General features: G+C 41.3%; 2 protein-coding genes across 2 annotated transcripts; one reads left to right on the forward strand and one right to left on the reverse strand.

Annotated features, from left to right (window-relative positions):
- Positions 1-2234: 2234 nt before the first annotated feature.
- Positions 2235-5199, forward strand: LOC124000287 (RING-box protein 1). The gene is made up of 5 exons (XM_046306551.1): positions 2235-2391; positions 3068-3146; positions 3220-3290; positions 4657-4742; positions 4979-5199. Exons 1-5 carry the CDS (start codon positions 2314-2316, stop codon positions 4989-4991), a joined length of 327 nt encoding a protein of 108 aa, XP_046162507.1. The 5' UTR covers positions 2235-2313; the 3' UTR covers positions 4992-5199.
- A 15750-nt stretch (positions 5200-20949) lies between these two features.
- LOC123998801 (hsc70-interacting protein-like) lies at positions 20950-27732 on the reverse strand. The gene is given in 14 exon segments (XM_046303951.1): positions 20950-21857; positions 21963-22076; positions 22078-22142; positions 22365-22416; positions 22501-22617; positions 22730-22832; positions 23648-23758; positions 23858-23942; positions 24061-24127; positions 24353-24426; positions 26464-26548; positions 26641-26689; positions 27119-27253; positions 27573-27732. Coding segments are annotated over 13 exon segments (1164 nt in total). The 5' UTR covers positions 27229-27253; positions 27573-27732; the 3' UTR covers positions 20950-21725.
- Positions 27733-27791: the final 59 nt, after the last annotated feature.

Raw genomic sequence — 27791 nt, forward strand, 5'->3', positions numbered from 1 at the left:
CGCGGAAGTTCGAGCAGATCCAGAATTCTGCCAGCTCGTGTCGCGCATTCATTATGCTGATAGAATTTATGGAGTATTAATCTTAGGTTTGCTTTGTTAAAATCCCCAGCTACAATAAATGCAGCCTCAGGATGTATGGTTTCCAGTTTAAAAGATTCCAGTGAACTTCTTTCAGGGCCGACGAGGTATTTGCTTGGGGTCACGGCTGTGACGGCATACACCCCGCCCTTCTTCTTACCAGAGAGATGTTTGTTTCTGTCGGCGCGATGTGTGAAGAAATCGGGTGGTTGTACCGACTCTGACAACAGGTTGAGAGCTTCAAATTCCTTGGTGTCCACATCAACAACAAACTAGAATGGTCCAAACACACCAAGGCAGTTGTGAAGAGAGCACGACAAAGCCTTTCCCCCTCAGGAAACTAAAAAGATTTGGCATGGGTCCTGAGATCCTCAAAAGGTTCTACAGCTGCAACATTGAGAGCATCCTGACCGGTTGCATCACTGCCTGGTACGGCAATTGCTCGGCCTCCGACCGCAAGGCACTTCAGAGGGTAGTGCGTACGGCCCAGTACATCACTGGGGCAAAGCTGCCTGCCATCCAGGACCTCTACACCAGGCAGTGTCAGAGGAAGGCCCTGACAATTGTCAAAGACCCCAGTCATAGACTGTTCTCTCTACTACAGCATGGTAAGCGGTACCGGAGTGCCACATCTAGGACAAAAAAGGCTTCTCAAGAGTTTTTACGCCCAAGCCATAAGACTCCTGAACAGGTAACAAAATTGTTACCCGGACTATTTGCATAGTGTGCCCCCCCAACCCCTCTTTTACGATGCTGCTACTCTCTGTTTATCTATTATGCATAGTCACTTCAACTATACATTCATGTACATACTACCTCAATTGGCCCGACCAACCAGTGCTCCTGCACATTGGCTAACCGGGCTATCTGAATTGTGTCCCACCACTCGCCAACCCCTCTTTTTACGCTACTGCTACTCTCTGTTCATCATATGCATAGTCACTTTAACCATACCCACATGTACATACTACCTCAATAAGCCCGACTAACCGGTGTCTGTATATAGCCTTGCTACTCTTATTTTCAAAAAGTAATGTCTTTTTACTATTGCTTTATTTCTTTACTTACCTACACACACACTTGTTTCCGTGAAACAGAGAATGTTACGATCTCTGATGTCTCTCTGGAAGGCAACTCATGCCCTAATTTCATCCACCTTGTTACCTAGAGATTGGACATTGGCGAGTCTGACCAGTAGACCTTCTGAGTCTGACCAGTAGGCCACTCCATCTGCCTCTCCTGTGGCGACTATGTTGTTTTGGGTCGGCCTCTGGGATAAGATCGCATGGCCAGGGTGGAGGTCCGAACCAAGAATCCGCTTCCGGAAAGACGTATTCCTGGTCGTAATGATGGTAAGTTGACATCGCTTTTATATAGTTCTTCCCAACTGTATTTAATAACACCTGAGATTTTCTGGGCTAACAATGCAAGAAATAGTACATAAAAACAACAAATAACTGCATAGTTTTCTAAGGATCTGAAGCGAGGCGACCATCTCTGTCTGCGCCATCTTGCAAAGGGACTTGGAATCGCGAGTTGGATGACCGATCAGAACGATTTTCCATAGTCGGAGTTAGTTTTTTCCGATTTCCCAGTTGTCTTGAACGCACTGAAGTCGGATGTTTCCGGTTCACAGTTGTTTTGAACGAGGGATTCCAACTTGGGAACTCGGGCCTCTTGCAGCGTTCAAAACAATTGGAACTCGGTCATCTCAGAATTCAGAGCATTTAAACAATTGGGAACTCGGTTAAAATGAACTCCTACTGGGAAACATCGATTTCAACGGTAATCCAACTCTTTCTGGAGCTCCAACTTTCCGACCTGAAGATCACTGACGTCATGATTTGCCTCGTATTTTTCCATGTTCCTATGTCGTGTTCAAAACAACTGGAACTTGGAAAAATACGAAGCCAGGGATCTTCGGGTCGGAAAGTCGTAGCTCTAGAAAGGTTCCCAAGTTGGAATTCCGAGTTGGATGTCCGTTCAAATCGATTTTTCAAGTTGAGCTTGTTTTTTCTGAGTTCCGAGGTAGTTTTGAACATGACATTGTATCCCGACTTTGAGAAAGAATTGCGTGACGATTCATTTAGCAAATGTGTGACGCAGCATGACAACGTCAGCACGATTGGTCGACATGCGGTATGGGGCGTTACGTCTTGCTATTCATATGCTAAGGGAGTGTATATCTCCTCCTTTTTCTAATATCTCTGTTCACACGAAAGTTCGATAGTCAACATGGCGGCAGCGATGGATGTTGATACACCAAGCGCCACGAATAGTGGAGCAAGCAAGAAACGTTTTGAAGTGAAGAAGGTATTTATTTTAAAAATAAATCATAGCTACATTTTAGACATACCGTAAGGTTCGATATTATTATAGGCTTAATACGGGTTTGGGTACATTCTACGCGCGATTAGTTAGCATAACTTGCTAGCTCGCGAGCTGAAACTAGACGGAGTCCCTGTTTGGCTGTATCTACTTTTGGGGAGTGAGTTTGCGTTTCACTTTTAGGGCTGATCGCTACCTAATTAGTTAACTAATCTCACTGTTTGTGGTGATAGAAGCTAGCCAACCACTACTTGGTTCGGTTTGAGATGCATTGACACACGAAATCAATGACTAGCTAATTTGCTCAACTGGCTAACGTCAGCTTCCTAGTTATCTTGCTAATATGACAGGCCCAGTTGCACGTGAGGTTGTCTATTTATTGACGCTGAATGAGTGAGAAATTATGTATCAAACACTAACATTTTCACCCTGGCCTTGTTTGTGATCAATGTGGATAGTGAAATAAGCCTAACTTGTCTGATGAAATGCCAATTGCAATAGTGATTTGAATGACTAAATGTCTCCTGACACCAGATTAACATGAATAAATTGTAAATAACAATATGCTAATTTTTTAATACCTATTTGAAGTAGCAGCAATATCAAGCAAACACTAACTGCCAGTGATATGATCTTAATTTCATGTGACTCTTCTTTATAGTGGAATGCAGTGGCACTTTGGGCCTGGGACATTGTGGTGGACAACTGTGCCATCTGTAGGAATCACATAATGGATCTCTGTGAGTATGCATGAACATTATTTGACTACTGGGCTAATAAAGGTGTGTTACACATTTCTCTTGTCCTCCATAGGCATAGAGTGCCAGGCTAACCAGGCCTCTGCCACATCAGAGGAGTGCACCGTAGCCTGGGGAGTCTGCAATGTGAGTCAGACTTATTTGCATTTGTATATTTTGCATGCATCCTGATCAGTTAGATTGTAAAGTTCAGTGTGAGAGTATTGAAATAACAGCAGCATGATCTAAACTAATCTGCATTATATTGAACTACCCTAAAAGTATAGAATTTGAATGTAATTTTTGAGCTGTGTTCGAATACTCATACTAACCCACTAACCATACTATTTGTGATGTAAATTGAATATGTAGTATGCTTATTGGTCATAGAATGGATATAGTTCCTGGATGTTGTACTAAATTTGCCAAATACAAATACAAAGTATACAAGCAGTAAACACTCTTTCTGTGCTTTTTTGGCCCATAAGGCAATTCTTCAGAAAATGGGCGTGGCTTCACAGCGTTTTCAGATTTGAAGAAAATGTTGGGAAACTTTTTAGCCGATGTCCGAGAGTGTATATACAAATTCCTTGCTTTAACTAATTATGACAAATGTTGAGCAATGTAATAAAGTCATGACTTTTCAAATAAGTTACATGTTATGTTGGCTGAAAATTTGTTAGCTTAACTCTCCTTAGGAATAGCATTACAGCAGTATGTACTAGTATGTTAGCTAGTTACCTAATGTTAGTTGGCTACTAATACATCGATCTTACCAGGCAGTATATTAACTATAATCTAACGAACTACACAATGTTTATTTACTAATTATTCACGTAATTCTTAGCTAAGTATTATAGTTGTGTGCTTTCTCAATGGACACGGTTAATTATGGCTATCTACTCCGATTAGAGCACTTTGAGTGTGCCAGAGGCCAGAATAACTGATGAATTTACGAATGCTCAACAGCCGGTGAATATATGGCCGTGGTCAGTTAACTTCAGGGGGAAAAAGCGTAAATAAATTGTTGCCAGCAGCACGTTTAGTCGCCAACGCTCTGTATAACATAAACAGCCTAACCAGCTCTTTGCCAGTCAGCTTGGGTGCTTGACTGCCGTTGTGAGGTCAGAATGCTCGGATCAACCCTATTCCTCAGCAAGAGTGTCCAGTGACGCACTCCTAGGGCAAAATGCTCTGAATTTATGAACGGACAATCTGCCAAGGCTCTGGATTTCCGAACACACAGAGTGCACTCTGGCACTCCAGATTGAATTTACAAACACACAAAATTGTAAAATGTCAAGCTAGTCAATTGTTATGCTAGCGAGAGGTTGCATGGCAACAGCATTAACTTCCAGGTAGACAGGCGAAGGTCTAGTATGATCAACTGAAAGAATACCATTTGTTTACAGTGTACTAAAATGAGCTAATAGGGTAGATGCTCTAAGTATGTGTATTCAAACATGGCTATTGTCTTGGTTTGCTGTTATGTCAATAATATCTTCTCTCCCAGCATGCATTCCATTTCCACTGTATCTCCCGTTGGTTGAAGACCAGGCAGGTGTGCCCCCTAGACAACAGGGAGTGGGAGTTTCAGAAGTGAGTGTCATAATTTTATTCATAACACTTATTCAAAACACTACTACATGGTCCTAGCTAAACTGCAGTCAATCAGAGCTGCAGTATGCTAGCCTTTTGCGGAAGTAGATGGCTGAAAAAAACAACAGCCATGCGTCCATTTTACTGGTGCTAATGCATTATTCCACCGCCTCATTGTAGATGAGTTGTGTATGTCAAACAGTTAATAACTAACACTCCCTTTCCCTCTCTTACAGATATGGACACTAGGTGGAAGACTCTGGACCATTACTTGGGCTTCTGCAAGTTTCATGGTTTCTGTTGCTTTCTTTCTTCGTATGATAGACTCCACTTTAAGTATATTGCAAATACTGAGGACATCCACCCCACATCTCATTGTTTTATGCTTGCTGGAAAACAATGTTTTTTAAGTTAAATTTGCAATGTAGTAAATTATAAATAAACAATGTTCTGTGTAGCTGCCTTGATTTGGAATTGATGACTAGACATGGAAATACAATTTTAGAAATACCATGTAGGCCATCATTTTAAATAAGAATTTATTCTTAACTGACTTGCCTAGTTAAATAGCTGAAATTAAGTTATTTTTCTAATATTATTTAGAAATTGTATTTTTTTCATGTTGGAAGTTACAGATCATTGGTTGAAAGACCAAATTGACAAAACGGTTTTGTAAGATGAAGTGGTTCATAACTTAGTTGCACTATGCAGAAATTGCGCCTCCATTTCCTGGTTGCTAAAACTCTTAATAGTTCGCCTAATTTCAGTTAGTGAAAAAACAAGTTAGTGTAGATAAATATTGTACCTTCTAAATAGCTGTGAAATATTTTCCATAAGCAAAAATTGTTTCAGCTGTGTGAAACTAGTCTACAAAATCGAAAGTAAGAAACAAAACTTAAGAACGGGAAGCATAGAAATTGCGCCCATGGAAAATATCTACGGCTTCTTAGACTTGCTTTCAAGTAGAATAAAACATCTATAACTCACATTTCTTTGAATTTGGTCAGGCCTCCCAAAAAGTTACATATTGCCACTTTAACACAAATTACCACATCCAGCACTAATTTGCAGTCCCATTTTCTATTTGCTATGATTCTCTAGTATGAATGACAGTCATAATGCTACATTGGTTATACTGCTGAGACTACAGTAGTGGTCGATGTGGTTTATCGGACTGGATGGAGGGTAGACCCTTCCAGAACCTCTCGTCCCCAAAATGGAGCCATTTATTGCGGGAGACAATTTTGAAGAGGATAATCTGTGGAGCGAGCATGGACTGTGAGGAGCTGACCCACTATTGGTCACTAATAGTCACCGGCAGAAGATGACCTTGTGAGACCGAGGTAGAGTTTTTACATTTTTTTATTCTGACCTTCAACAGACATTCGCCAAAAGCAATTTAAGAATGTAAATATCAATAACTAATTCACCGTTTGTCACAGAATCATCAAGCTGGATATGATTTAGTCTATAAATGTCTAGCATACTTTTACAACCTCTGTTTTGAGGAAAAATTCCAGTTTTGATTTAATAGAAATACAAAATCTATAAAATGCCATTTAAAGTGGAAATCAACGTTTTCACTGATTATGACAGAATCATCAAACTAGGTATGATTTATTCTATAAGTGTCTAGCATACTTAAACTTTGTTTTGAGTAGAAATTCCAGTTTTGATTTGATAGAAATACATAAAATATATTGCATTTACAGATGAAGAAATCTAATTCAGTGATTGTCCCAGAAAAAAGTGAAAATATGCATTTATTTCCAATAACTTTAAAAAAAATAATTTCAAGTGCAATTTGTTCTATATGAAATTAGTACAACTTTATGTAAACGGTCTACCTTAAATTGTATGCCAAATCAATGTTTGCATATATTAGTGCAACAGTTCCACATGTTAAAGTAGTTACAAGGCACAACAGTAATTTATTTACACGTCTCTAATTTAACAGCGAAGAAGCTCCTTCCAATCATTTTCTATTTTCGCTTTGTTGAAGTCCTTTGTACCATTCAGCTTGTCTGGGGATGACAATCTCTGACACACAGAGCATTCTATCGGAAGTATTAAAAACATAAAACAGGGTTATGTTTATTTACATGTAAATTACAATTCTGGAATACCCCAATTCTGTTACATGCTTTTACAATGAGGAACATTTTCAAATTGAATTGGATTTTTGTTCAATTGCCAAATTGACTTTAAATGACATGCATTTGACCACAACCCTGACAGAAACGCACACAACTGCAGTGTTAATCACCGTTGAGTATTCTGGCAATATAAATCATAGTAATAAAGACATACCTTTTTTATCAACACATATTTTTTGCAAATGTATCACATCAATGTTGTAATATTAAACATTACAATAATAGCAGTCTTTGAAATCCAAATCAGTTTAATCGTCACTTGTGCCAGATACGTGTGTACCTATTACAGGTAATTGCTGTCATAGTATCTCTCATAGTAGAAGACTAACATTAGAGCAATAACTAGGGTTGCAAAGGACGGAAATTTTCCATGGGAAGTTAAGCCCAGGAATTTCCCTTAAATTCATCAAAAAAAGTTAGCTTATAACAGTGAATATTCTTTGGTGGGATACACAAGGCAATTCTAGGTCATGTGGCATATTTTGGTTAAACCATCCCCAATTTAATGGAATTGTAAACCTCTACATGCACAGTGTATTATTCCATCACATGTACAGCTGATTTTTCAAGATCTTGCACACTAATGACATGCTATTGAGCCCACACTACTACACTGTCTGAGCCAATGACTACATGCTTTCTGGTAAGTTTTGATTACAATACTGGGTGGGGTGAATATATTTTATGACATACGTGATTTTTTTGTTAACTAGTAAATAGTAGCCTACAGTAAAGTGTGTTTAAATCATTTCTAACTTATTAACAATTACTGCTAGTTAGTTTTTGCTACCATGTGGGGTTTAGCTTGCTTGAGCCTGCTAACTGAGAAGTGTCAATTCACCTGTTTCCATACATGTTTAATTTTAAACCATTTATCTTATAAAGGAGTTGTTTAATCTAACTGCTTAACTCTATCTGTACATGGAATTGTATTTGTTTTTGTTTACTCCTTTTCTTCTGATCTTTACAGGAAAATGCCACAGGCTCTCTGATGTGTGGAGACATTTCACTGCAGCTAATGTAGAAGGAAAAGCTGTGTACATTTGCAAATACTGAGCCAAATCGTATGTGAAGAATGCAACCAAGATGCAGAATCATCTGGCCAAGTGCATAAAGTTCCCTCAGTGATCACAACAAGCAACCTCTGACAAAAGTCCCTCTACTTTTATTCGAGGTGAAAATGATGAATCAGATACCTTACAGCTGTAATCAGACACTTTTTTCACTCGATGGGGGAACGTAGTCAGAAATGCTGATGGATGACTTGCTCGAGCTGCGTATCCAACTGGTTGACCTCTGATGCTCACAGGCAATGTGTATTGGAAGATATTTCTGAATGTTCTTTGCCCAGCATACACCCCTCCAATCAGACCCGCTTTATCTACTCATTTGCTGGATGCAAAGTTCAGAGTTCAAGTGAAGGTCAAGCAAATCATAGATAAAGCAGACTGTATTGCAATCATCTCTGATGGGGGGGGGGTGAATGTTCGTGGGCAAGGAATAATTAACTACACTCTCCACCCTTCAAACAGTATTCTACAAGAGCATAGACACCAGGGACAACAAACACACCGGTCTCTACATTGCAGTTGAGCTGAAGACAGTCATCAATGATCTGGGACCACAGAATGTATTTGCACTGGTGACAGACAATGTTGAGAACATGAAGGCTGCTTGGTCTAAAGTGGAGTCTTACCCTCACATCACACCCATTGGCTGTGCTGCTCATTCATTGAATCTGCTCCTCAAGGACATCATGGCACTGAAAACAATGCAAACACTCTACAAAGGAGCCAATGAAATGGTTAGGTATGTGAAGGGTCATCAAGTTATAGCAGCAATCTACCTCATCAAGCAAAGTGAGAAGACTAAGAGCACATTGAAGCTGCCCAGCAACACCCATAGAGGTGGTGTCGCCATCATGTTTGACAGTATCCTGGAGGGGAAGGAGTCTCCAAGAAATGGCCATGTCACAGTCTGCCAATATGGACAGCCCCATCAAGAGGATCCTTCTGGATGATGTATTTTGGGAAAGAGTGGTAAGGAGCCTGAAACCTAAACCTAGCAGTAGCCATTGCATGGATTGAGGGAGACAATGCCACCCTGTCTGATGTTCAGACTCTGCTTGCAGATGTAAGAAAATAAATCCGTACTGCCCTGCCCACTTCACTGTTGCTCCAAGCAGAGGGAACTGCAGTTCTTAAATACTGTACATCAAAAAGTGTGAAGACTTCTGCCAGAAGCCCATACACGCCACAGTGTACATGTTGGACCCCAAGTATGCTGGCTGGTGCAGAGATCAACAAGGCCTATGGTGTCATCACTACCGTGTCTTGCCACCTTGGCCTGGATGAGGGCAGGGTTCTTGGCAGTCTGGTGAAGTACACTTCCAAGCAAGGGCTTTGGGATGGAGATGTAATATAGCAGTCGTGCCAACATATCTCATCAGCCATTTGGTGGAAGGGACTTTGTGGATCTGAGGCTCTTTCCCCTGCTGCCTCCATCCTCCAAATTCAACCGTCATCAGCCGCCTCAGAGTGCAACTGGTCCTTGTTTGGGAGCACACACCAAAGCAAGCAACAGGCTGACCAATACAAGGGTTGAAAAATTGGTGGCCAACTGGGCAAATTTGAGACTTTTTTTAGCCTGACAACGAGCAATCCTCAACATTGTTGGAAAGTGACAGTGAAGATGAGGCCTCAGAGTCTGATGTTCAAGAGGTGGACATTGAGGATGTCCAGGGAGAAGACATGGAAGCCTGAGAGGAAGACAACAAAAGCTTTAGTTTCTAGACTATCATTTTACAGATTTATGTTAAACGTTTTTGGGAGATGCGATGGATCATTGGGGATCATTCAATATTCCCTTTCTTTTGTTGTTCAGTGAAATCATCCCATGTGAAGAGTCAACTAATTTAATTCAACTTCAATTCGTAACCCTTTAAGATTTAGATGCACTATTGTAAAGTGACTGTTCTACTGGATGTCATAAGGTGAATGCACCAATTTGTAAGTCGCTCTGGATAAGAGCGTCTGCTAAACGACTTAAATGTAATGTAAATGTAACTAAATTGATTTTTATTTCTATTAGAAGGATTTAATCATTTGCTGTTGTGTCTATTTATGATAAGGTAAAATGTTTGTTTCTGTCTCCATATGATAGATATATCCAATGCAAAAGACATCTACATTTAAATGGTATTAATATTCATTTTCACATATTTCCATTAATTCCCATATTTTCCTGTTAATTTCCACGGAAAGTTTCCACCTCTGAATATTCCCCAAAATGTGCAACTCTAGTAATAACACAAGGATCACCCTGATAAAAAGTTTCAAGACAAAGTTTCATACTTCTAAATGTCTTGAAGGCTGAAACTACATGAGTTTTCATAGCCTACCATTATATTACACCATGACAAACCCAGTTGGTCAGATCATCATTTTTATCTGGATGATGCTCAATGTGTGCTTTGCAGTCTTCCTTCGCATTGAAGACTGTAAAAATAAAAGAGAAAGAGGACCACATTTTTATGCATTGTTGACACATTTAAAGACGCTTTCTGGAACCCATACAAGCAGTGAGCATTCAGACAGATTATTATAGTTTATTCCATTCATGTTGTTATAGTCCATCTCCTGTTTGCTTCTCTACTGATGTAGTGCTTCAAAGACAAAAATGTCCCTCAGTTACATACTACATTGTTCTCTCACTGCCTGCTTTGCCTCCTTCCCACACCCTGTAGCAAAGGGTTCCCGAAAGATTGTTTTTCTGCTTTACATGACCCATTGGAGCCAAACGTTTACCTCAAACACCTAGTCAACCTTGTAAGCTACTGTAAGTCTGAGCTTTTCCCTCCCTTTTTTCTGTATTTCCTGTTAGCCTAATGCAGAATTTAAATAACACCTCCCCTGGCTAAGACATAAAAACAGCAAGGTTCCACATGTGGGATTTAAAAATATATGTAACATGAATCACAATAACTACAGTAGGTTTAACAAACCTACAACAAAGTATATTAAACCTCCCAAAATGTTTTTTCCAGTATCAGTATTTCCTTTTTCAGGCTTTTTTCCCTGAGGTAATATATTCAGCTGTTCAACACTTACAGCCAAATGTTTAATACCCTGGTAATTCCCAGAACACATTCTGGAAAGTCTATAGATTCCGTGGTCACTTTATTAGATACAACCCCCTTTGCATCTGGAACAGTATGAATTCAAAACTGTTGATGAACCTGGGAAAGGAGATGGACTGTTCAAGTTATTAAGTCCAGTTGGAGTTTATTACAGTCAGTACAAGTTTTGGAACTTTTCTGAGTTACAAAAGACCATCACAGACTGTGCTGTCATTTTGCACATTCTAAAGTTCAAACCGTAACAGAATACCTGAATACTTCTCTGCATGCTTTACTTGTCTAGCAAGCCAAGACCACTGGACTTGGTGTGTGTAGGAGCAATTTATTTTTGTGAATAGGGTGGTGAACCTAATAAAGTGGCAACTGAGTGTAGATATCACAAACGACTCCTTTTGAGCAGTGTCTGTCTGTTATACGTTAGATCAATGGGTATAATGGTAAATCTGACCCCCAAAGGTTTCATAGGCTCACTTGGATATATAGAGTTGGAGGTAAAGAAATAAATATGAAACTAGGACATTAAAACACTGGCAGAGTTCTTTCATCCACATCCATTGACATAAAATATGTATTTTAAAGTATAAATACCCTTCTAAGACCACTGTATTTCTGGGTGTTTTAAAAGGTTTGCAAATAGTTATTTCTGCAAGGAATGTGAATGGAAAGGGATTTGGTAATACCTATCTAGGTGATGTAGCTTCTGCACTGGTATAATGGGTCAAATGTGTGGCAATTTCACACCTCCCTGCTGAATTACAGTGGGGAGAACAAGTATTTGATACACAGCCGATTTTGCAGATTTTCCTACTTACAAAGCATGTAGAGGTCTGTATTTTAAAAAAATCATAGGTACACTTCAACTGTGAGAGATGGAATCTAAAACAAAAATCCAGAAAATCACTGATTTTAAGTAATTAATTTGCATTTTATTGCATGACACAAGTATTTGATTACCTACCAACCAGTAAGAATTCTGACTCTCACAGACCTGTTAGATTTTCACCTGTCCACACACTCAATCAATCAGACTCCAACGTCTCCACAATGGCCAAGACCAGGGAGCTGTGTAAGGACATCAGGGTTAAATTGTAGACCTACACAAGGCTGGGATGGGCTACAGGACAATAGGCAAGCAGCTTGGTGAGAAGGCAATAACTGTTGGCGCAATTATTAGAAAATGGAAGAAGTTAAAGACGACGGTCAATCACCCTCGGTCTGGGGCTCCATGCAAGATCTCACCTCGTGGGGCATCAATGATCATGAGGAAGGTGAGGAATCAGCCCAGAACTACACGGCAGGACCTGGTCAATGACCTGAAGAGAGCTGGGACCACAGTCTCAAAGAAAACGATTAGTAACACACTACTCCGCCATGGATTAAAATCCTGCAGCGCACATAAGGTCCCCCTGCTCAAGCCAGCGCATGTCCAGGCCCGTCTGAAGTTTGCCAATTACCATCTGGATGATCCAGAGGAGGAATGGGAGAAGGTCATGTGGTCTGATGAGACAAAAATAGAGCTTTTTGGTTTAATCTCCACTCGCCGTGTTTGAAGGATGAAGAAGGATGAGTACAACCCCAAGAACACCATCCCAACCGTGAAGCATGGAGGTGGAAACATCATTCTTTGGGGATGCTTTTCTGCAAAGGGGACAGGACGTCTACACTGTATTGAGGGGAGGATGGATGGGGCCATGTATCGCGAGATCTTGGCCAACAACCTCCTTCCCTCAGTAAGAGCATTGAAGATGGGTCGTGGCTGGGTCTTCCAGCATGACAACGACCTGAAACACACAGCCAGGGAAACTAAGGAGTGGCTCCGTAAGAAGCATCTCAAGGTCCTGGAGTGGCCTAGCCAGTCTCCAGACCTGAACCCAATAGAAAATCTTTGGAGGGAGCTGAAAGTCCGTATTGCCCAGTGACAGCCCTGAAACCTGAAGGAACTGGAGAAGGTCTGTATGGAGGAGTGGGCCAAAATCCCTGCTGCAGTGTGTGCAAACCTTGGTCGGTAGGGATGTCCTTGTCTTATCGCGCACCAGCGACTCCTGTGGCCGACCGGGCGCAGTGCACGCTAACCAAGGTTGCCAGATGCACGGTGTTTCCTCCGACACATTGGTGCGGCTGGCTTCCGGGTTGGATGCGCGCTGTGTTAAGAAGCAGTACGGCTTGGTTGGGTAGTGTATTGGAGGACGCATGACTTTCAACCTTCGTCTCTTCCGAGCCCGTACGGGAGTTGTAGCAATGAGACAAGATAGTAGCTACTAAAACAATTGGATACCACGAAATTGGGGAGAAAAAGGGGTACATTTTTTAAAATCATAATCATACAATGTGATTTTCTGGGTTTTTGTTTTAGATTCCGTCTCAAAATTTGAAGTGTACCTATGATAAAAATTACAGACCTCTACATGCTTTGTTTTTTTGGAAAACAAAGCTAAATCTGCAAAATCGGCAGTGTATCAAATACGTGCTGCCACCCCCATGCTTCTGTATGTAGAGCTGATTTGGGCCAGTTTATTTTTTTTTTTCATGAACTTTTGTGAAAAAACACATTTTCACATAGGTTTTGTGCTAGCAGTTTAAGAGAGCAAATAGCAGAGGGACAGCTTGGTTGAAGTCCTAGTTTCTAATGGTTAGTGCAAGTAGATTGCAGAGGGGTTCACATACAGTTCAGAAGCAAATCATTAAGTATACATTCAGCCCAAAAACCATACATGTACCTTCTACTTCTTATTAGTGCTTTTTTTGTTATCCACCCTCTAGTATTTTTCAATACACACGTTAATATATATACATACTGTATATGCAGTTGAAATTGGAAGTTTACATACACATTAGTCAAATACATTTAAACTCAGTTTTTCACAATTCCTGACATTTAATCCTAGTAAAAATTGTGTCTTAGGTCAGTTAGGATCACCACTTTATTGTAATGTGAAATGTCAGAATAATAGTAGAGAATGATTTGTTTCAGCTTTTATTTCTTTCATCACATTCCCAGTGGGTCAGAAGTTTACATACACTCAATTAGTATTTGGTAGCATTGCCTTTGAATTGTTTAACTTGGGTCAAACGTTTCAGGTAGCCTTCCACATGTTTCCCCCAATAAGTTGGGTGAATTTTGGCCCATTCCCCTTGACAGAGCTGGTGTAACTGAGTCAGGTTTGTAGGCCTTCTTGCTCGCACACGCTTTTTCAGTTCTGCCCACAAATGTTTTATGGGATTGAGGTCAGGGCTTTGTAATGGCCACTCCAATACCTTGACTTTGTTGTCCTTAAACCATTTGCCACAACTTTGGAAGTATGCTTGGGGTCATGGTCCATTTGGAAGACCCATTTGCGACCAAGCTTTAACTTCCTGACTGATGTCTTGAGATGTTGCTTCAATATATCCACATCATTTTCCGTACTCATGATGCCATCTATTTTGTGAAGTGCACCAGTCCCTCCTGCAGCAAAGCACGCCCACAACATGATGCTGCCAACCCCATGCTTCACGGTTGGGATGGTATTCTTCAGCTTGCACGCATCCCCCTTTTTCCTCCAAACATAACGATGGTCATTATGGCCAAACAGTTCTATTTTTGTGTCATCAGACCAGAGGACATTTCTCCAAAAGTACAATCTTTGTCTACATGTGCAATTGCAAACCATAGTCTGGCTTTTTTAGAGAGGTTTTGGAGCAGTGGCTTCTTCCTTGTTAAGCGGCCTTTCAGCTTATGTCGATATAGGATAGGACTCGTTTTACTGTGAACATAGATACTTTTGTACCTGTTCCCTCCAGCATCTTCACAAGGTCCTTTGCTGTTGTTCTGAGATTGTTTTGCACTTTTCATACCAAAGTACTTTCATCTCTAGGAGACAGAATACGTCTCCTTCCTGAGCAGTATGATGGCTACGTGGTCCCATGGTGTTTATACTTGCGTACTATTGTTTGTACAGATGAATGTGGTACCTTCAGGCATTTGGAAATTTCTCCCAAGGATGAACCAGACTTGTGGAGGTCTACAATTTTTTTTCTGAGGTCTTGGCTGATTTCTTTTGATTTTCCCATGATGTCAAGCAATGAGGCACTGAGTTTGAAGGTAGGCCTTGAAATACATCCACAGCTACACCTCCAATTGACTGAAATGATGTCAATTAGCCTATCAGAAGCTTCTAAATCCATGACATAATTTTCTGGAATTTTCCAAGCTGTTTAAAGGCACAGTCAACTTAGTGTTTGTAAACTTCTGACCCACTGGAATTGTGATACAGTGAATTATAAGTGAAATAATCAGTCTGTAAACAATTATTGGAAAAATTACTTGTGTAATGCACAAACTAGATGTCCTAACCAACTTGCCAAAACTATAGTTCGTTAACAAGACATTTGTGGAGTGGTTGAAAAACGAGTTTTAATGACTCCAACCTAAGTGTATGTCAACTTCCGACTTCAACTGTACGTATGTTATCTTATCACTCTTAGTTTTTCTTATTTCCACTGTGGAATGTCCATGTTGATCCTCTTGGTTGTCTTGGTCCTCTTGATCCATCCACCTGTCTTCTTTGTTAGTCAGGCCTGACCCCTTCATCCTGTACTTTTGTCCTGTAATCTAATTTAATATGACTGAAGATACAGAATTTTATGCCAGACCCCTTCGTATATGGTATACCAGACTCGTTAGAACTTTGACCACACGCCCTCTAGACGGACTACATGCCCTCTAACAAATCAAACCTGGAATTTTTACTCAAAACAAAGGTTGTAAAAGTATGCTCGACATTTATAGAATAAATCACATCTAGCTTGATGATTATGTGACAAACGGTGAATTAGTTATTGATTTTAACATTTTAAATAGCTTTTGGCGAATGTCTGTTGAATGTATTTCTATAAAATTAAAACAGTAATTTTTCCTCAAAACAAAGGTTGTAAAGTATGCTCAACAATTATAGAATAAATCATACATAGTTTTATTATTTTGTGACAAATGGTGAATTAGTTATTGATTTTTAAATGGCTTTTGGCGAATGTCTGTTGAATGTCCGAATGTGTGAATATAAAACCAACTTTACCTCAGTCTTGTGAGACCAGTGGGGAATACTAAAGTTGCCCCGCATACTAAGTTCGGTTTGCTCCTAAACTCAGCAAAAAAAGAAACGTCTCCTTTTCAGGACCCTGTCTTTCAAAGATAATTCGTAAATATCCAAATAACTTCACAGATCTTCATTGTAAAGGGTTTAAACACTTTCCCATGCTTGGTCAATGATCCATAAACAATTAATGAACATGGAACTGTCATTAAGACACTAACAGCTTACAGATGATAGGCAATTAAGGTCACAGTTATGTAAACTTAGGACACTAAAGAAGTCTTTCTACTGAATCTGAAAAACACCAAAAGAAAGATGCCCATGCTTTTCTGCATAAAAGTGCCTTAGGCATGCTGCAAGGAGGCATGAGGACTGCAGATGTAGACAGGGAAATATATTGCAATGTCCGTACTGTGAGACGCCTAAGACAATGCTACAGGGAGACAGGACAGACAGCTGATCGTCCTCGCAGTGGCAGACCACGTGTAGCAACACTTGCACAGGATCGGTACATCCAAACATCACACCTGCAGGACGGGTACAGGATGGCAACAACAACTGCCCGAGTTACACCAGGAATACACAATCCCTCCATCAGTGCTCAGACTGTCCGCAATAGGCTGAGAGAGGCTGGACTGAGGGCTTGTAGGCCTGTTTTGAGGCAGGTCCTCACTAGACATCACCTGCAACAACGTCCCCCATGGGCACAAACCCACTGTCGCTGGACCAGACAGGACTGGCAAAAAGTGCTCTTCACTGAAGAGTTGCGGTCTTTTCTCACCAGAGGTGATGGTCGGATTCGCATTTATCGTCGGAGGAATGAGCGTCATACCAAAGCGGGATCGATTTGGAGGTGGAGGGTCTGTCATGGTCTGGGGCGGTATGTCACAGCATCATCGGACTGGGCTTGTTGTCATTGCAGGAAAACTCAATGCTGTGCGTTTACAGTGAAGAGATCCTAATCCCTCATTTGGTACCCTTCCCGCAGGCTCATCCTGACATAACCTTCTAGCATGACAATGCCAGCAGACAATGATCCCTCCTGTCTCAGCCTCCAGTATTTATGCTGAAATAGTTTGTGTCGGGGGGCTAGGGTCAGTCTGTTATATCTGGAGTATTTCTCCTGTCTTATCCAGTGTCCTATGTGAATTTAAGTATTCTCTCTCTCACTCACTCGCACTCACCTAGCTTGATGACTCCTTGTTGGCCCCAGTCCACCTGGTCGTGCTGCAGCTCCAGTTTCAACTGTTTTGCCTGCGGCTATGGAACCCTGACCTGTTCACTGGACATGCTATTTTCAACTCTCTAGAGACAGCAGGAGCGATAGAAATACTCTGAATTATCTGCTATGAAAAGCCAACTGACATTTACTCATGAGGTGCTGACCTGTTGCACCCTCTACAACCACTGTGATTATTATTATTTGACCCTGCTGGTAATCTATGAACATTTGAACATCTTGGCCATGTTCTGTTATAATATCCACCCGGCACAGCCAGAAGAAGACTGACCACTCCTCATAGTCTGGTTCCTCTTTAGGTTTCATCCTAGGTTCTGGCCTTTCTAGGGAGTTTTTCCTAGCCACCGTGCTTCTACACCTGCATTGCTTGCTGTTTGGGGTTTTAGGCTGGGTTTCTGTACAGCACTTTGTGACATCAGCTGATGTAAGAAGGGCTTTATAAATACATTTGATTGATTGATTGATTGATTGATTGATTGATTGACCGGTCATACTGCACGTTCAGTGCGTGATTTCCTGCAAGACAGGAATGTCAGTGTTCTGCCATGACCAGCAAAGAGCCCGGATCTCAATCCCATTGAGCACATCTGGGACCTGTTGGATTGGAGGGTGAGGGCTAGGGCCATTCCCCCCAGAAATGTCTGGGAACTTGCAGGTGCCTTGGTGGAAGAGTGGGGTAACATCTCACAGCAAGAACTGGCAAATATGGTGCAGTCCATGGGAAGATGCACTGCAGTACTTAATGCAGCTGGTGGCCACACCAGATACATCTGTTACTTTTGATTTTGACCTCCACCTCCTTTGTTCAGTCACAGATTATTCTGTGTCTGTGGAACTTGTTAAGTTTATGTCTCAGTTGTTGAATCTCATGTTCAGACAAATATTTACATATGTTAAGTTTGCTGACAATATATGCAGTTGATAGTGAGAGGACGTTTATTTTTTTGCTGAGTTTAGTAGAACTCGGCTAGGCGAAGACAACGTCTGTGCCTCGTATACTCCCTTCAGCTGTGTAGTGCTAGGGCAAAAACACAAAACATTCACCCCTTGGAGTCTCGGGGACAGAGTGGGAAACCCTGCTCTATACTATAGGATAGAGAGCAATCACTGCAGCTGTTCACGCCATGTTAGTGGCCAAATCAAAACCCAACCTTCATTTATCCGTTGTGACGCAGAGATGTTAATTATTATTACCAAAATACTTTTATTTACACGTTGTAGTCAATTTTGACATTAGAATAACTGTTTGACTCAACTCGATGCAACATAGGCCGTTTTCAAAGGGATTCGTTGCTTTTCAAAAGGCAGTCCTTTTTAAAGTTTTATTTAAGTGTCAATATTACAGTGTCCCTCTTGCGATAAAATAGCTTTCTCAAATTAGTTAATCTAAACTAAATCAAGAAATCTGTAATTCGTTTAGATGTTTTTGCCGAAGAGGTCTTAGAGACGCGAAATTTTACATCTAACTAAGATGCTTGGTGCAGTATTTCTCAAATGGAAACATTTGCACGAAAACAACTATTCTCATTGGAGGAATGACAACAAACACTTCAATAAAGATTCCTGTACATATTTCCCACTGAGGGAGTTATATTACCCTGGCCCAGGTTGAACCGGGCAATGGCCTGACACGTCATTGGGGCAGAAACAGGGAGGGAGGAGGCACTTTTTAAATCAAACCGTAATCTGCGCCCGCTCGGTCATATTGTCAACAAAGGCAGCATGGTACATCTTCCAGAAACATCTCTTTACATAAAATACATTTTGAATTTTCAAACTACTTTGAATTTTGATGGCAGATTAAGCGTTTTTTTTAATAAAGAGTAAAATCACAGAATCCTACTCATCACTCCATGTGCTTAATCATGTCACTTTTGTTTTGAGACGATTTTGCTGTCAGCCAGAGCGGGCACGTCGCTCACGCTCAGGAGGCAAACAGGCTCCTACTCGGAGTAGTTTAAACCGGGTGAAAAGTGATTGCGTCCTACTCGGAGTAGTACTGTTGACCAAACTGAGGAAGCAGATAGATTTCAGCTACCGAACTTCGATTTGCCTCAACAACAAACAAAAAAGTGTGTGCACGAACAGCCGACAGTACTACGAACAGATGGTAATCCCCAGCAGGAAGACAAATAGCCAGGGAAAATCCCGGCCACAGCAGTGAGATCACCTGTGGTACAGGCTGGAGGCCACAAGGCCCAATTAGTCAGTAGCTAGGATTATATCAAATTGGCGACAGATTTGAATGTTTATATTCTAAAATCCGCAAAAAGAAAATATGCGCATTTTCCCACCAGTAACCAGGTTTCCGTACAACTTTAAGTGAGTAAAGTGTAATGACAGGCCTGATGAAAACTGAAAATGTTACGTCAAACTGTCCAAATGTCGACCTAAAAATACGCTAGACAAGGTGGGATCTGTTTCTGGATAAGAGCGATACTATTTATTTTAAACAGCAGTCAAGCATTTATCACCATCTCACCAGAACCTCAATATTTATTGGAAAGAAGCATCAAGATCACCGTGCACTTTCATCACCCTTTGTTGTTCATAAATTATTTAATTTTAGCCTAATAAACTGCATGGTTTCTGGGTTCGTAGTGGGAGGACCACACACCGTATCATCGGGTTTCCAAGTTTACTTTGTTTTTATATCAATATTTGCGCATAAAGGCGTTTCAATCACCATTTTCACAACAAGATCCACCATGTCATACTAACAAATGAGCATTTTTACAATCATACCGAAACCTCTTGTTTCCATCAGAGCGGTCTTAATTTATTTATTACATAAAAGTGTGATTGGAAACGTGTTCTATAGCATCAAAACTGTGAGATCATGGGTAAATTGTGACCGACGGACTTATCTACAAATAAGTTATTTATGATGCAAGGTGATTTGTAAATTAGTCAGTCACGCCTTGCTTTTAAAATCGTCTGCAATGACAAACGCGCCCAGTGATGGCCACTGCCTTTCGAAGCATTATGGAGATAATTGTCTGACTTGCGCCTGCCTACATGATTGTTAGGGCGGAGGCAAGCCATCCATCTCACCATTATATACAGTATCCCTGCAAGTTTCTGTAGTTGCTCCTCAACAACTTCATTCTGCTACCATCGCCTGCATTGTGGGAGGCTCTCTACTGTCAACCAATATATTAGGGTGTTTGACCCACGTGAACAAATGCATGACTGAAATAGGAACCAACGCGATTCATACAGTGGATATCAGTGGAGGCTGGTGAAGGGAGGGCAGTTCCATAGCTGGAATGTAATGAAACACTCCATCCACACATTACATTTCATCTACTCCATTCCAGCTACTAATTTGGCCGTCCTCCACTCACCAGCCTCCACTGGTGGATATATACAAATAAATGTGATAGGAGGCATTCTGGTTGTAGCCAAAAATGTACACGCCTTGTGCCTCTTGACAAGTAGTTGAATGATAAATTGATGGGAATTAATTGACAAATGCACCAAGGGCATTCAGAACTGGTGAAATTAAGCAACGTTTTCCTAATGCCATGATCTGTGTTCATCATGGGAACTTACATTTTAATGATCAACTCATCTGATTAAAACAACCATGACAAATTAATTTGCAACAACCAAATATTTATTGATTCAAATTGATATTTCCATCACAGTTTCAAAATCAAACAAAATAGTAATATTACTTGTTTTTTTGCATTTGGAAGGAGAGTCAGACATTAAAATAATGTACGTTACAGTAAAAGTGAGTAAAACAGAAAACCTGAGGGAAATAGCTTTACCACATCCACTCCTGATAGAAAACAAATAGCCATTGATTTGGTTGGCTCAGTAGAAAACACAGAAGATGACAACTCCATATAATAATGTCTCTAAACTGTTCCTCTGAGCTGATGTCTAATGTGTGAGTCCTGTTTGACTATTCCAGATTCAGGTAAAAAACAACAAGGGATGGGGTGGGTGGGAAGAGAAGTCGATGGGAATTCTGAATGAGAAGGCTCTGACAGGCTGTTTTGATTCCCCATCATTAACCAGTAGTGGTCCCATCAGTATCCATGAGTTGGCTTGAGTAACCACTAAGAGCTAACAGCCCCAAATAGGTGGGCTCCATTTAAGAACATACAGTATAAGAGTTGCTGTTGACCCCCCCCCCCCATCCACAAACCCTTGTCTAGTGTAAAACTTGCTGCATGCCTCTAGTCTCCTCTTTACCCATATGCCAATCAACATTACCCATTTGATCCATACACAGTGGAATAATCTCAAATAAGCTTTTTTAGCTCTCCCAACACCTGACGACATCCATTTGTTACTCTCCCGCCACTCGTTCTTCTTCCCGCTCCCCTCTTTTTAAATCGCCCCTCTTTTTTCTTCACCTCTCCTCTAGGGCGAAGGGCTCCCGAACTTGGCGCTCAGCTTGGTGATGAGGGCCATGACCTTGGGGTTACCCTGGTACTTGGCGATGTTAGCTGGGTTCTGAGCCACATCCTGGAAAGCTGCCATCACCTCAGGGTCCTGGAGAAAAAAACCCAGGAGAGATGAGATTAGATATGGATACTGACAAGGAATCCAAGGGCTAACTGTAAGACTGCAAACACTTCAATTTAAGGGGCATTGTACCTTCATGGCGTTGAGGACCTCTGGGTCGTTAAAGAGCTCTCCCAGACCAGGCATGCCGAAAGGAGAGCCTCCAGCCCCCCCTGGGAAACCGCCAGCCCCCCCTGGGAAACCGCCAGCCCCCTGGGAAACCGCCAGCCCCCCCTGGGAAACCGCCAGCCCCCCCTGGGAAACTGCCAGCTCCTACAGCATGAAACAAGGAACCCAGGATTAATGCGATTACAGGGCTCCAATGGACCCTTGGGTGATGGTCAGATAATGTAGAGCAGTGGTCATCAGCCCAGGTACTGGAGAATTACAGGGCCAGGGATTACAGGCCTTTGTTCAAGCCCTGCACTAACAAACCTGATTTAGCTAATCAACTTATCGTCAAGACATTTCATGAACCCATATTCCCTCTCTTACCTGGGAAACCTGGGAAGCCACCTCCTCCTGCTGCTTGTCTAGCCTCCTCCTCCTGTGCAGAGTTTAAAACATTTTTACACTGAGACACTATTTTGAAATTATTATTCTCCTTTCTGTTCTTGCACCAAACACTCACCCTCTGAGCTTTCTCATGCTCTTCCCTCGCTTTCTTTACCCTCTCCTTCCTGTCCTTGATCTCTCGCTCCTCCCTCTTGCGCTCATACTTGCGCCGGTGCTCAATGATTTTGTTAGCCTGAGGAGAGAAAGAGCATGAGTTGAAAGTCAGACCAGAAGACACTGATTGACCAGACAACCTTGAAACTGCTCTGGTTTCAAAAAGACAGTTAGTGGCTGGGGCTGGGTACCTTGGGCTGGACCTCTTTCAGCATAGCGCTGGCGTCCTCATCGTAGTCCAGTTTGCAGGCAGTGGCCAGGTCCTTAGCTGCCTCCTCCCAGTGCCCCAGCAACCTGACACACAGGGAGGAAAGAGACTCAATCCAAGTATTGTATTAGGGGTGTGCCAAAATGGCCATACTCGTAATCGTATCTGTAAATTGACAGTTGATAGTCAGATCAGATGATACTCGTGAGCGGAAAAAACAGAAGTGTTTTAATATTTTATTTAACTATGGACTTATTAGATGTTAGCAAAATACCTCCCTGCACATTCACTGCAAAATAAAGCTGCAGATTAGGAGCAGCATGCGGCTGTGTGTGTCTGTGTCCTCAACTTGCAGTGGGCTGCCAAGTTTGCTGACACTCATTCAGAATGCCCATCAGAGTTTCATACCCCCCCCCCCTACCCATGCCTCACATGTTAGACATTATGTACATCTTCATAGCAAATGTCATCGCCATGTGATTTATCATAGTAGCAGGCAGCAGCAATCTAAATGATCAGCCTGAAAAATATGCAAGAAAAACTGATCTGGTGAAGGTATGACTTGAGTGGAAATACAGCTTCACTATCCAATCAGAGCATCATGATCAACGTACAGCCAGGCCTTTTCTTTAGACAGCCAGCCAGTTGAGTTATTTAGTGTAGAACCTTGCACATGACTGACTAACTTGAGAAAGATGTGGCTGACACTCAAATGTATTTTTTCCAATCACAAATAATAAAAATGCTGTGATCACAATAGTTTCCAGAAAATTGACAATATCCTTTACGATACTCATTTTGTCCGACTACTTGGCACCCCCATATATTGTATTACTTATAAATCATATACAACTCCACTGTGTCTGATGAGATTGAATATGCAGCCTATCTAGCAGCATACTTGTGAGCTTTCCCCCTCCACTTGTAGGGCTGTGCAGAATCTGGGTTGATGTCAATGGCTCTGTCGCAGTCCCGCTTAGCTGCATTGGGTTTCTGCATCCGGACGTAGACGCTGGCAAAGAACATAAGTCATTCTGTATGAATACTACGTGATCATGTACTAGAGCACATCATGTGGTATGGCATTGTTAAGTCTAGCAGTGGGACTCACCTCGCCCTCTTGGCATACATGATAGCTACCCGTGGATTGAGTTTGATGGCTTCAGTGAAGAGGTCCAGGGCTTTCTGCAAGTCACCTGTATTTGACAGCAACAAAAAGTGATAATTATAACCACTGGTCATTAAAATAATCTTCCCGATTTACTACAAGGTCAGTGCAATGTCAATGCAAGAACCTTAGAACAACCAACCCACCGTCTCCTAACGCTTCGATAGCTTCCATCTTCTTCTCGTTGGCCTGGTCCATCATTTCCTCTGTCACCTAAAAGAAGAACACACTATTTACCTGCAAGACATGAGATGCCATGTGGTCTTCTGCTTTGGCTGGGAAAATTCAAGCAGTCTTTTTCAGGGCTTAAATGCTCACTAGATGCATTTCTCAATAGTTCTCATCTGCAGAAACCCCCAAATGAAGAGCACTTCATGCACTCTCCCATCCTTAAGTTATATTAATAATGGATGTCTTCAGTAGAGTAAATATTCTCACCTCCAGATTTTCAAAGTCTCCCATCTCCTGAGGTTCGTCTGTGTCTGGCTCAATCACCCCATCTTGGTCGATCTCTGAAGTAGCAAGGGGATCCATCAAGGACTTCAGAATTTTAGCAGATATGAGACACTGAAAGCTTGCGCCTCTAATTCCGTTATTGTATGTTGTATACAGTGGCAACCCGTCATTCAGGACAGGTGGGACAGAGCCCAACCTGTTTTGAGCCCAACATTTATTTGTGGGCTTGCCTGTTTAAAACTTTTATTTTAGCATGAATACGAGTCACATATCAGTTCGCAAACAATGTAAAAATAAATATATATCATTGAGTTAATAAATCCGCATACAAATATGGTCTTTCAGCCTAGCTCAGTGCTTTCTGTGGAGGTGGGGAAAGCCTGCAGAAAATAGAGGAGCGTTGCGCCGTGATTGGCTCAGTGTTGTATCACTCACAGGGACACTACGTCACAAACAAGTAGTAAGGGTAGACATAGAAAATTCAAGCCCTTTGGCTCCTGCCATAGAATTACATTAGTAGTGCCCTTCCAAGAAGGTTCAAGTTCTTTGTCGACACATAAAATGACATCAAATCACGTTATGTACAGTAGCTTTGATTGGACTGATCATGTCAAAATCTTAGCTAGCAGTCATCAATTCAACAATCTACTGGCAAATCACTTTTAATTGTTGTCATATGAAAATAAATTGAGAAATTATAGTTAAATGTATTTATAAATAAAATAAAACGTATTGGTGCTCATTGGCCATAAACATTACACAAGTTGGAAAACACAAATTCATCAATGAGTTGTTTGGAAGGAATTTGTGACAGTGGCTAACTGCAAGCATTGCAACTGGGAAGTTGGGGATAAACGAGCTCAGACTGGGAAAATAAGTTTTGAACGGTCATCCAAATCGGAATTGTAAATCCGGCCCAGGTCTTTCTTTGATGACAAAATGTGCCTGCGAAGGATCGCCACACCATCTTCCTTTTCAAGTGAGCAAATCACAACAAGGAGAGTCCAAAAATGTCTTATATGCTGCTGCATAAATGATATAACATGCCAGGGAGATATGTATACTGTAGCTAAGAAAGTAATACTAAGTATATTACATTTACATTACATTTAAGTCATTTAGCAGACGCTCTTATATGTTGTGTAGTAAGCTGTTAGTAGCCCATGCGCCTCACCCTAATAATTTTGTCTATTTTCACCTCTTAATTTCACCTGAAGTTACTGTTCTGACTCGGTGGTGTACATGTAGCCTATAACCTGTTTTTGATAAATGTCATCATTGAATATTGTAAGAGCTTTCATTGTGTGCTTATATGCCCCTTTTATTTATCCTATGGTTCTGATTTGGTGTACAGGGAAAACACTAAGAACGGCCCATGTTCTGAAATATGTCACTGTACATTTCAAAAGTGCAGAACAAATAGTTATATTGACTACATCCGTCCTGGTTCGCTCATTGTATTAATCAAAATTACTGATTACCTCTTATCCGCTTGTCCCCTTATGCCATAGTTTGTACCTCTCAATTGTCAGTAGAAACCACATTTGCTTAAGCAAGTCAGTCATATCAGCTGTTTTTTTAAAAGGCAGTAAATGAGGCTGAATTAACTGTTTTGCTGCCAGACAAGGCTCCGCTGATAGCCAGGTGTAACAGTGGTAAGGTGTTGTAACTGCTGTAGGGACAGCTTTATGTAGGCCCTAACAGTTTGTGGGCATCGTTTGTCACCATTATAGTGCAATTAATGTATCATTTAGTGGAGCAACATTTTTTTGCCCCACCAAGATTTACATGCTGTAATCGCCACTGGTTGTATAAGCACTGCTCAAGAGCTTGGCAAGGCAGCGTTACAAACTGTGTGGTCATGCAACGTATTGTTTGTTGATCTGCGGTCTTCACTGTATCACAATGTATTAGATGGAATGGAACTAAATGTCTGGGTGATGATTTATTGGTATGGTGTGAGAGTCTAAAAAATAATTTCCTTTTCAGAGGATAATAACCCTTTGGCCTGTGTACTCATTTTCTTTATGAACTGGATGGGTGACTGTGGGAAAATGTGTGGGCCAGGTGTGAGAAAGCTGCCATGGACATACCTAGTTCACTCTCCTCACTCTCAGAGGGGGAATGGGGCTCAGGAGCAGAGGCGGGGGGAGGAGCACCAGCACATGGACACCCACCCTGAAATGAATTAAGTTTTATTGGCTGAACTGTACTGGTAGGCTGTCAAATATAGCAACTGGATGGATATATGAAACAAGTCATACTTATACCTTGCATGAGGAGTCATTTTGGGGGGCTTGTGGAATTGTAGCTCCCATTCTGAAAAAAAATATCTTCTTTCAATTTCATACTTTCCAATATGAGCATTTCAATTTTGCCAACTGCTGTCAGTACATGTTGGTGAATTACTTAGTACAGTAGGAATTTCTATCTTTTATTCAATTAAGTCAGTACAACGTACTTTATTATCAGACAGAGAAATATGCCTGATACTTAGCAGCAGCGAGTGGGTGTGACTGCGGCATTCTCGTTCAGGGTAGTTGGAGAATTGGCAACAACAAAAATCACACAAATGCATTAACAATGAATTCATTCATTTAACTCTAATACTCTTGATATCCGGGGAATAAACCGGGTTTTGAACATGGGTTGATCCGACTCCTAACACATAGTGGCCCGCTAATTTTAACGATAAAGAGCAAGTGCACGCTTGACGCTATGCGATAAACAGAAGGATTATCAACTGACCCTTGCAACCAGGCCCGGAGGAAGCCGAGCTCGGGAAGGTGCAATATGGAGGGATTTTCGTCGCACAACTTCACGAAGGCCTTCAACTCATGCACTTTCCGCGGGTCCATTCTCACTTCACAGGTCCAGAACACGCTACACAACAAGAAAGTGCGAGGAAGTAAAAATGAAACTGCTAGCTAGTTAAATATGAGCATTGATAGCATACACTTGTGCTGCACAGCCTCATTTAGTATTATTAGTAAACTAGCTAACTCCTTTATCTCAGAAAACAGTTTGTCCCAGGGCACGTGCATAAATGTAGCATGGATTGTGAGGATAGAATATTCTGGAATTCTGTCGAGTTAGTCATGCCGTGGGGATTATTTGAATGCATGATCAAATCAGAGAAAACAAACCAGAAATGTTAACTATTTCCAATAAAACACAGCACATGAGGGTTAGTTTTAGCTACCTGTATGCCCAGACAGCTCTTCAACGACGGGTAGCTTCGAGTAGAGGGGTGCAATCAAACCTCCACAACAATCGCTTTAAAATACTAGTCGATGGTGTATGTTGTTCCGTAGATGTATTTAACGCAGGCATTAATTAGATAGAAACATATGACAAACAAAACAAGCGATGAGGTCCTGCGTGAATGGATCAAGTCGCAAACAAAAGAGGTCATATAATT

Source organism: Oncorhynchus gorbuscha, linkage group LG16 (genome assembly GCF_021184085.1).
Source record: "Oncorhynchus gorbuscha isolate QuinsamMale2020 ecotype Even-year linkage group LG16, OgorEven_v1.0, whole genome shotgun sequence".
Taxonomy (NCBI): domain Eukaryota; kingdom Metazoa; phylum Chordata; class Actinopteri; order Salmoniformes; family Salmonidae; genus Oncorhynchus; species Oncorhynchus gorbuscha.